The sequence below is a fragment of the Echinops telfairi genome, unplaced genomic scaffold (genome assembly GCF_000313985.2).
Source record: "Echinops telfairi isolate 266 unplaced genomic scaffold, ASM31398v2 ScPeMD7_5;HRSCAF=22, whole genome shotgun sequence".
Taxonomy (NCBI): Eukaryota; Metazoa; Chordata; class Mammalia; order Afrosoricida; family Tenrecidae; genus Echinops; species Echinops telfairi.
In genome coordinates, this window is record NW_022103901.1 from 25,282,223 (window position 1) to 25,293,791 (window position 11,569).

The window sequence follows — 11,569 nt, forward strand, 5'->3', positions numbered from 1 at the left end:
ATAATAACATGCACAAAAACAAGACAGAGCAAAACAAAGCAACAAAAGAAAACAAAACAACAACAAAAAGCCAATGACAAAAACAACAAGAACAACAAAAAGAAAGAAAAGCCTGTAATTAGTTCAAGGACTGTTTGTTGGCCTTTAGGAGTGTTTTCCAGTAGAGTCTGATAGGGTGCCAAGCCCTGGCTCCAAAGTCTATTTTTGGTATTCCCTGGGACTTCGTTGCTCTGCTCCCCTTGCTGTTCTGTTTTGCATACCCTTAGTGTTTTGCCTCGGTGTGGTAGGATCAGATTGGCGCAATTCCCACACTGTGTCTCCAGTGTTGTCTCCTGTAGGGCCATGGGTCAGTAAGGGACATTGTTTCTCATAGTGGGTCCGGCCATATGGTCTTCTCTGTGGACTGGCTGCTCTGAGCAGGAATATCGTCCTCAAGGCTTGGTGACCAGGATGTGCTCCACTCTCTCTTCCTCCCTCTTCATTTGCTCCTGTGTGCTCTGATCAGACATGTCCCTCTCCCTAAGCTGCAGCTTCAGTGCTGTCCTCTGAAACAAATTCTTCTAGGGGGAGGGGCGGGTTTACCGAAGTACTTGTTGTTAGCTGCCACTGAGTCATCTCAGACTCTGGTGACCCTACTTGTACAGAACAGAAGTGCTTCGTGGGTTTTCAAGACTCTTGACCGGTCAGAATCAGAGCACTGTCCTTGTCTCTGAGGCACCTCTGGATGGGTTTGAACAGACCACCACTGGGCTAGTTGTTAAGGCCTTAACCCTTTGTACCACCCAGGGTACACCCAACTACAGTTTTCTATTACTTATTTCATCACTTGTTCATCATAAATTTCTTCAGAGCGAAGGGACTGCTCTAGACCCTGTCTTCATGAAGCTTAAATTCCAGCAGGGGGTGGGAAGACAAATGACAAACAAGAAGAAGAGTGAGCAGCAAACAAGACCATTTCCAACAACAACCAGAACTACGGAAGATCTTACACCAGGCATTAGAAGCCAAAGTGACCTCTGGGGTTTGCGGCTTGATCAGTCAGGGAAGGTTCTGGTAGCAGTAGTGTTCGAGCTGACCCTGGAATTACACAAAGGAGCCAACCATGCTTAGATGTGGAAGAAGTATATGCAGGAGGAGCAAGGCCCTGAGGTAAGAATGACCTTGGCATGGTCACAGAACAGAAAGCAAGGCTACATGGGAGCAGGAAGGGGCAGAGCAGGAGATGGACTGAGAGGAGGGGCACAAGGCAGGTGGCAATCTTGGTGAGGAGCTCACAAAGTTTTCTAAGTGCCATGGGACCCACTGAAGGGCTCTAAGCAGGACAAGGATTTGAACGATGTGACGGACACTTTAGCCCTTAGGCTGCTGTATGGAGAATGAACTCAGAATTTGGAAAATCTAGTCAGCAAAGACTGACGTAACAAAAAGCTGAGATATTTTTTCCCTTCTAGTTCTCATCTGTGCTTTGTTTCCCGTGTTCTTTTTTCATGCAGGGACCTCTGCAGATATTTTCAGAGGCAGCAGAGACCAGCAAGTCTAGTTCTCGTCCATTTGCCAAATCTCTTCCTAGCAGGGAGAGAGGCCTCTTTACATAACAGTGCTTATAGGGACATGACTTTAGCTGAAAGGCCAGGCTACTTAAGGACACTGCTTATACAGATGCAGCCTACAACAGCCCTGGGGAGGAAAATGTCAACAGTTCAGGGGGTGAACCCCAATATAATACACGCAGATGACTTCCCACACAATGGAAATACAATTATTTTACAATTCAGAGTACATGACCTCTTTAAACATAAAGACACGGTCCTAAGAGTAAAAGACACAATCTTTCCAAGCTCTAAGAACTACACCTTAGTCAAGACTCCCCTGAAGGCAAAGGACTTGGATATTAAAATCACCAGTTGAGACTTGATTCAAATGGAAAGAACAGTACAAAAGGTACCAGATTTCTCCAGAGGCATCATTTGCTTAGGCAGAATTCTGTGCAGATTTTTAAATGATTCTTTGTGATGACAGTCAGAGCTATCCCCAAGGTCCTAAAAGACCGTGAGCTGCCACTCAAGGTACAACCATTGGTCTCTGCTCAGCTGAAGCAACAGAGGAAGGGGCGTCAATAGGAGGAGGGTCGCTCACTAGGAGTCGGCATGGGCTTGATGGCAATGAGTTTGGATTGGGGTTTCTGGCAGACAGCTCTAACTCTGTCCCGTAGGGTCACGGGGAGTAGGAATTGACTAGCTGAGGGTTTTTTGGGAAATCTTTATGGGTAGGTTCGGGCCACCAAACTTTCAGTGCGCTGCAGGGCGGCCCACCATTTGGGTCAGCAAACAGTGGGTTCATTGCCCCTGCTCCTTCTTTTCTTCCAGCAGTTCCTTGGCGGAGAATTCACATCTCACACAATACTCCAACCACACCCAGAGGGTTGTTCCATCACCATCGCTTTCAGAACATTTCCTTCATTCTTGTACGCATCGTTACTAGCTCCCCATTTCCCCCCAGCCTCCCCTACCATACTCCCAAGGAACCACCAATCCATTTACTGTCTCTATAGATTTACCTATCCTGGATTTCAAATACATTAAAAAACATTAAAAAGCAAGTTAAAAAAAACACAGCAAGAATAACAAAGTGAAACAGATAAAAGTCTGTCGAAACACAAGCAGAAAATATTAAAAATTAGCACTAATTGAAATGGCTCCTAAGGGCGATCAAATAACAGGGTGCTAAATTCCAACCTAACAGCATCTGCAGCGATCCATTTTCCAACGCGTTCTATATGCTAGCAAGGCGATTCCCATCCCTGGTCCATAGTCCAAGGGGATTCACCACGGGCTTAATCCACATGTATTTCCTTTCCCCCTTTTTGTTGTAACTGAAACACCTGCTCCTTCTGGTCATCTCCCAGGGAAGCAGAAAGGAGTGGCATGAAGGTGAGGCGGCTGGCTGCAGCGGCACTAGGAAGACCATTAAAAAAAAGAGCGGCTCGGGTTGAGCGTGGCCAGACACAGCCCCGTCAGCATTTCTATGACAGATCTGGATTCATCATCTATTTGCCCCTCTATAACCTCCTGAGGCAGATAAAATTGATTGGCAATGCATTTAACACAAGCACCACTTGGGTGTGGATCGCAGATTCGAAGCAGCTGACACTATTGATTTCTTTGTCACTGTTCTTCCAGGCAGATGTGTATAAGGCTGTCTTTAAAGAACCATTTGCTCCTTAGGCAAGAGAGTAAAAATGTCAGTGAAGAGACAAAGGTAGGTTGGAGTCAACGTTCAGCCTAGTTTGATAGTCACCCTTCCACCCTGGTGGATTGCAATTACTTGTCCAACTTTATAGCAGGGCATGTTTTAAAATCTCCTACTCCTTAGAAGACTAAAATGATCAGAAATCCATCAGTCCGGTATTTGTTTCTTACTTTCAACTCACACACACACAAATTAATTAAATTAAATTAAATACAGAACAAAAAAACTCATACAGTAGACAATGCCCTGCCTGGGAAGCCCAACCCCAAGGCAGAACAAGGCCAGTGACACAACTCAGACGTACCTGGCAAGGCACCGCGGTTATCCACACACATGGACGAGATGCGCTCGTACACCAGTTTTCCTGTGGAGACAGTGACAGACAGTGTTAGGGGTACACCTTTCAGGAGGCTGACCAGTACTCACTGCCACAGAGTCAACTCTGACTCAGTACTCTACAGGACAGGATAGAACTGCCCCTTGTGGGTTTCCAAGGCTATACATCTTTGCAAAAAGTCTCATTTTTTTCTCCCAACGAGTGCTTAGTGAGTCTGAAATGATGACCCAATGGTCAGCAGCCAAATGGATAATCCACCACACCACCAAAGCTCCTTCCATGAGCAAACACGGATTAAATGCTTGCGAATTAGGAACAAAGATGCCAGGACTCTTCATCTTGTAATAGGCTGCCATCTAGTGGGATACATTTTAAAGAACGTTGCCTTTGCTTCCTCTGCACTTTGTGGGGGGATTTTCCTTTTACCAGAAATAGGAAAGCGATCCACCTGCAATGCAGCGTCTTCACAGAAACTGTGTCCACAGAAACCTCTGACAGCTACACTCACACTCAGCGAAGGCCCCCAATCTCACTGCCAAGGAGGCTTCCCCATCACAGCGCCCACACAGCAAAGTGCGGCTGCCCTGCAGGGTCTCGAGACTTGCAACTCTTTACAGAAGCTGATTGCCTCAACTGTCTCCGGAGGAGTAGCTGGTGGGTTTGAACCACCGACCTAGTGCTTAGCAACCTGACTCAGAACCCTTTATGCTACCAGAGGCCCTTTTTATATTCAGAGTCATCGAGAATAGATGGGCAGTTGTTTTATTAAAAGATCATTTTATTGGGGACTCTTACAGCACTTGTAACAATTCATACATCAATTATATCACACACATTTGTACATATGTTGCCATCATCCTTTTCAAAACATTTTCTTTCTTACTTAAGCCCTTAGGATCAGCTCCTCCTTTTTTCCTCCCCTACCTTCCCCCTACCCTCATGGTATGGCTACTCCCATTACTGTTCCCGAGGGGTTTATCTGTCCTGGATTCCATGTGTCGAGAGCTCTTATCTGTACCAATGTGCATGAGGAGCCGGCACTTTGAATTTGCACTCCTCGCCTCCCAAATGGAGAGCAATGTTTTGCGTGTTCACGCAATCCACTTGTAGACATGTACTCTCTACACTGTTCTGCTTCTTGATTTTTTTTTCCTTTTAAAGAACAGAATCCAAAGAGCATCTCTTCTCAGGACACAGAGTAGGCCTGTTCCTTAGAGCTGCGTCCTGTCCCACTGTACAGAGCTACCAGAATTGACTGGACTGGTGCCTTACTGATGGTCCCTTGGTGGCTTCCAATCTTCTGCTATTACAAATGGGATGGATTCCCACCAAGGAAAGTGCAAGGCCAAAGGTGTACACACTTTTCGTGTTCGTGGTGAGGTAAATTACCCCAGAGCAGAGCAATTGAGACATAAGATGATGGCTGAGACCCACGGTCGGCCCCGCACCATCCTGGGCAGCTGCTTTCCCTCCCAAGAAACCAGGAGAGCCCAGCACACAGGCCGTCTGAGGAGTAGGTGACTGGGCGCCTGTAAAGCAGGGGAGAGTCTGGCACGAAGTTACAGTGGGTGGAGGATTTATGGTGCTTTTCTTCCCAAGACCCAGCCCAGCTACCTCCCTGACAGCAGCAAGGACAGAAGCATCTGCCCCAATCCTGATGGTCAAGATGTGACTCGGGCTGGGGCATTGCCAGCAGGGGCTGGCCAAGGGGCTACCCAAAGTTCTCTCGAGATGAAGGTCCTCTTGGCTGTCAGATGCGGCCAGGCCTGCAGGGTGGAGGAGACTGGATCTCACACTTGGGTGCTGACACATGCCCAGATTCACACAGGAAGTCCGTAGCACTGCTGCACCCCCCCACCCCACCCCCATGAGAAATGTCACTGCCTGGAAAACCACCGGCCTCAAGGCCTGACTGGTGCCCTTGCAACGAAGGCAAGCTGTGCTCAGGGTAAACTGTTCTGAGAGCCAAGGCGGCCCTGTCCTCCATCCCTCCTCTCACCATCTCCCCAGAGTTGCCATTCCAGCCACCTCACCAGGCTCCCTGCTCCCAATTAGACCCCATCACTCCCTGCTCCACCCCTTCAGTGCCCCACCCCCAGTCCCCAAGAGTCGAAGTCAAAGTCCTTCCAATGACCCCCCAGGCTCTCTGACCACATCCACACCCCATCAGCCCTTGCCAACCCCACTCCAGGCTCTCCGCAGTTTCTGAAACCAACCAGGGGCACTCCCACCGCTCCTCGGCCTCTCCCCGTGTGGCCCGGCCCTGCTCAGTCCATCACCTCCCCTCGGTTCAGTGAACTTTGCTTTTCTCCTTGGGGCTGTGGTGTAGAGTTTGGTGCTCAACTCTTAACCGAAAAGGTAGTGGCTAGAACCCACCAAGGGGTGCCTCGGAAGAAATGGCTGGAGAGCTACTCCCCAAAGGGTCAGCCCCTGAAAACGCTGTGGAGCGCAGTTCCACTCTGATGCATCGGGGTCTCTGTGAGCTGGCTCCGACTCCACAGCAGCTGGTCGTGGGTTTTAACCTCACGACCCGGTTTACAGGTCTACTCCGTGTACATTCTCTCACTGGGCGTGAGACGCACAAAGGCCGTGAGCAGGCTCTAGACTGATGACGCCTCAGGAGCGGAGCAGAGTGCTGGCCAGGCTGCATCCAAATGCTCACTCAGTGTCTACTCTCCCTTCTGTCCAACAATGGCATTGCTCTTTTGCTTTGGGGGTGACCCAGGTCTGGAGTGAAAGCACATTTCCGTTCCCACATGCTCTGACTGGCTCAGGGACCCAGCCAAACCAATGAGATGGAATTCTAGGACTGGTGCCTGAAACTGCTGGAGAAAGCAGCTCGTTCCTTGCCCTGGGCTACCAGCAGCCAAGCAGATCAAAGCTGAGGGCCTCTACTGAAGCTTAAAAACGAAGCCAACCTTGAAACCCCGGTGTCTCAGGTGCCAACACATCGGATTTTTGAGTGGCTTACAGAGCAGGCCCACGGGCCCCTCGTGGATGACACAGCACTTGCCTTTGTTTTAATTCCCTACCTGTGTGGGGACCTTGCTGCCGAGCACCACATAACAGCCGAGAAGGTTGCATGATTTCGGCAAACCCCTAACAGGATGATCTTATAGTTCCAGGGACCATCATCAGGAAGCAGGGAGGGGAGGTTGTTCTCTTCAGCAGAGACCACTCTGCAGAGCTCAGAAAGCTGATGCTACACAGTGCAGAGCATGCGAGCGGCAGACCTGACAAGGCAGCTGGATCCCATAGGCACTCCTCCAGGCTGGTGCGGACTATGGCGAGGACTATCGTCTTAGCAGTAATGACAGCAAGAAACTGACACAGGAGAGAACTGAATAGGGAGTAAGGAAGAAATCAGTTCTAGATGCCAACTTGGGCAGCTGGGTGGATGCCGTGCCATTCTGCCACACTAGGGCAGAGGGCTTGAGGTGCAGGGTGGAGACAGGGACGGGAGTGGGCTTAGCTGACAAGTTCCGTTCTAAACAAAAGGAGTTTCAGATGCTTAGGAGATGACAAAGGAGCCCTGGTGGCCTAGTGGGTTACAGTTTGGGCTGCTAACAACAAGGTCAGAGGTTCAAGATGAGTAAAGAATTGCAGTCTCAAAACCCCAGCCCTACAGAGTCCCTATGAGCTGGACTCAAGCCAAAGGCAGTGAGGTCATGGCAAAGGACTTGGTTTACGTCAGGTGGGAGCTTCAGCTGGTCCCAATTCCCTCATCAGTTGACTAGCCAATTAGAAGGCTAACACTAAGTGGAAATTCCTTGTTCATGGGCATGGAGGAGATGACCTGGCCTCCCCCTGCTTTACCTACGGATTAAACCACCTCAGAACCGTACTTACAGCAACTCTCCCACAAAACTCCTGTCAAGCCTACTCTTAGATCCAAAATAACGTAACTGTTACTTACCAAACGTATCAAGTATGTCTGTGATAAGAACAAATTTGCTCGGGTAGAACTGAATAACACTTGTATCTGAAAGCAGCTTTGAACACTAGAACAAGAACGGAAAGGAAACGTTATTCTTCAAGCTTGACTTGGTTGGGATGCTCTGGATCTGGAGCATTAACAATTTCCATAAACATGGAACATGCTTACCATGGCACTGGGGAGGTAATGACATGTAGAACCACAAGCTCTTGACAAAAGGGGCCACACTCTGCTCACAACCATCTCTTCAGGAGAGATGCTGTCCCATTGGGAAGCTGCCGATGAACCAGTTGCCCTCAAATCAAGGACACTCCCACATGTGTCAGAACAAAACTGCTCCAGAGTGTCAGGGCGGTGACCTTTCAGCAGCAGATCGATGGACCGCTCTTCTGAGTTGCCTCCAGGTGGGTTCGAACCACCCATCTTTTGGCTAGTAGTTAAGCATTTCACTATGTATGCCACCCAACGAGCCCTCACAGGGCAGAGTGCTGAGGAAATCTTACCCAGAAGGATTTTGCGCAAACAAGAAACCTGGCCCAACCTTCAAAGTCCCGGAGAGAAATCGTTCCAACAGCATGGCTTCCTCTGGTTTATTGCAGGGCAGTTGTAATAGGTATTATGTCAACTTTGTTGGACCAGGATTTTCAGTGGTTTGGCAGTTAACACCTACTAATCCCCCAACCAAACCAGACTGATACAATGTAATCACAGCCAATCAGTTGTAAAAGGATTAAGGTAGAAGGGAACATTTCATTCAGGTAACAGGCCTGATGCAGTCAACTGAAAGCAAGTTTCTTCAGGGGTAAGGCCAGCTTCCTATGTAAATAAATGGGCACTGTGGAAAAGCTTGTGTGCGTTCTGCTGGGTCTGGATCCTGCATCGGGTTCAATGATATTCAGTCCTTTGGAGTTGAGCCAATGGACTGCCAGATTATCCATGGATCATGGGAGCTGGTCATCTAACCAGCTGACTTGGATTCCTCCTCCTTTGTAGACACCAGCTTGTGAACTTTTTGTCCATCAGCAGCCCACCATAGTTACTTAAGTCAGGAAAAGCTTCCAGTCTAACACCTGACCCACAGACTTAGAATCTGCCTGGGCTCAGACATGCCCATATCTATACCATGTGAGTCATTTTCTTGATAAAAATTTCTCTCTACACACACACACACACACACACACACACACACACGCATACCCAAGCGTCAATGGTTTTGCATCTCTTAAGAACTCAGCCTGAGATAATGGTCTAGACCCCTAAACATTCTTTTCTACAAAAGAGCCCGTAAGCAAACCCCCAGGATCTCTGAAACTAGCACCCACTATTTGCACTCATTACCAAAACCCAGAACTCACTGCCATCAAGTCAATTCCAACTCATAACAACCCTATAGGGCAGGGTATAGCTGTCCCTGTGGATTTCTGAGACTGTAACTCTTCACCTGGGGAGAAAGTCTCATCATGCTCTCATGAAGCAGGAGGTAGTTTCGAACTGCTGACCTTGCAGTTAGCAGCCCAGCGGGTAACACATTACATCACACATGGAGATCTACTCACTCTTACACTTTCCTCCAAAGAACTATGACAAGCATCAAAGAGTATGTTATCCTCTGAAACTGGGGCATTGTGGCACGCCAAAGAATCAGTCAATTCCCACACTATCACCAAAGGGTTGTCCACATCCCCAGAACTCTTCAGAGAAGGTTGCAGCCACACAACCGTGGCCCCCAAAATCCATGAGGAAATTCTATGTTGTAATCAGAAATAAAGACATAATTTTTTTGGAAAAAACAAATTTTGCGTCCTGAAGTCTTTGCAAATTTTAAAGTCGGGAATTAAATAACTTCGCCATATTTTATCATTCAAACAGTTGACCCTCCAATATAAAAATGTTGCATAGAAAAAAAATCTCTGGCTATTGAGAAAAGGTCCTTTAGTGTGCAGAGGATGATGGAGCATGAAGTGAATCACGAGGGAGGTCGACATGTGCTTTCCGTTTCAGTTGGTACTCAATATCTAGATGATCAGACTCCCCACGTTCCTCCTTCAGCCTTCCATGCCTAAAAGCAAACAGCATGGCTGCTCTGGGAAACATCCTTTTATGACCCAAATGTGATTTGGATAAAGACATGTAAACTGTTAAAACAATGGAGCTGACACTCAACACGGCATCTGGATGGATGTGGAATTCATTTGCCCGATCTAACCTTTAAGTGGGATCCAACCTAAACAATTTTCCCAAGAGATTCTAGGGCTGGAAACAAAACAAAACAAATAACTCTGGAGACCAGAGAACGGCAATATGCAGCTATCAGTTACTGGGGACAGGCCATCCCCTGAGTCCTTGTTGGCACTCCTCTCTGGGACGAGTCACCGCACGTTGGTGAGGTAACAGGGAGGGAATTCAAACTGAAGACCAAAAATTAAACACAGCTGGGCTGTCCCCAACCTGTGTACTGCTTCTCTGCCACATGCATTTCACAGATCCTTTTTTAGGAACCAGAATTTTTCTTAATCCAAAACTAAAGCCACAATAATCTGATGAGTTAAAACGGTCTTTTCCAAACTACTTTTTTTAAGGATCTCAGTTTTTAAGGCTTTGCTGTTGTTTCCTCAACTAGCCTGATAAGCATCATGTTGGGGGCAGGGGGGCGGCGGTGTTAAGGGATACAGACTCCCAGGGCCATACCAGCTGCTGTGAAGTTGATTCCAACCCACAGGAACTCTGGGAGAGAGAAGCCCTGTTGTGCATGGGCTTTCCAAGGCTGCTCATCTTGAAGGTCGTCCACTTTTTTTTTTTCTTGAGATGCAAGTGGTGGATTCCACCCACCAACTTTTTGGTTAGTAGTCAAGTGCTTTAATGACTGTGCCATTACCAACCCCCCTGGACAAAATCTGTAGCACACGTACTTTCAACAAGCGTTCCCCGTGGTTGCTAGGCTAAAAGCAAACTTGGGAAACACTAAGCTTATGTTATCCATAATGGGCTTCTCTGTGTCCAAAGGTAGTATGTGTTCTATAAACTAACTGCTCACAATTTTTTAATCATCTGGAGCTTTGAAAAGGACTGATGCCAGAGACCCGCCCTCAGAGAGCCTGATTAAACTGGCCTAGGGAGCAGCTTAGACATCAGGGTTCTTGTAAATCTTCCAAATGTGCAGTCAAGGTTGAGAGCTGTTATAAATATTTGCAGAATGACCAGTTGATAAAATGTTCTACCCGAAACTCTTGAACTTATTAACACTGTTGGAAAAACAATGGAAAGGAGTTTTTCAATGTCTTCTTTTTTCTTTTTAACAGATTTTTGGCATATAATTCACATATCATACATTCAATCACATCAAGAAGAGTTGTACAATCAGTTTTAGAAGATGCTCTTCATTCTTGTACTCATCATTATAAGCTCCCCATTTCCTCTCGACCTCCCCTGCCATTTCCCCAAAGAACCACTCATTCTGTTACTGTCTCTGTAGATTTACCTATAGTGGAGTTCATATACAGAAAAACATTTTTAAAAACCCCAAAGCTAACAACAATAATGAAGCAAAAGAGATAAAAACCTCCATTGAAAAGAAAGCCGAAAATATTAAAAACTAGAACAAAGGAAAATGGATCATAAGGAAGATCAAATGATGTGCTAAAATTTAACCGAACTGCTCTGCAACAACCCATTTCCAATGCACTTTACATCATAGCAAGGCTTACATTTATTATCCATGAGCAACATTCCAGAAGAAAAAGTTTCTAGGGCTATGTTTGAATCTGTGAAACTATTTGAATAACCAGACAAGTGAGTAAATTAAACGATAACCTACAGCTGAGAATTAAAGAAGGTGACTATCTTCCAAGTTAAGAGGAACAATAAAGTTGAGGCTATATAAAACATCTGGAGAAAAATAAGAAAGATACAAGAAGTAGAATATTAAAAAGGGGTGAAACATACAACTTTCCTCTAGTTCCTAAATGCTTCCTCCCCACCCACTATCATGATCCGAATTCTACCTTGCAAGTCTGGCTAGACCAGAGGGTGTACACTGGTACAGATAG

At 46.9% G+C, this 11,569-nt stretch overlaps 1 protein-coding gene across 1 annotated transcript in view; it reads right to left on the bottom strand.

Moving 5' to 3' along the window:
• The window catches only part of VPS35L (VPS35 endosomal protein sorting factor like), a 121,981-nt gene that overhangs the window by 78,415 nt on the left and 31,997 nt on the right, over window positions 1–11,569 (bottom strand). Inside the window, exons 8-9 of the mRNA XM_004706087.2 lie at window positions 7,503–7,587; window positions 3,554–3,613 (exon numbers count right to left, since the gene is read on the bottom strand). Coding sequence (XP_004706144.1) covers window positions 3,554–3,613; window positions 7,503–7,587 — 145 coding nt within the window. The remainder of the gene's footprint in view (window positions 1–3,553; window positions 3,614–7,502; window positions 7,588–11,569) is intronic.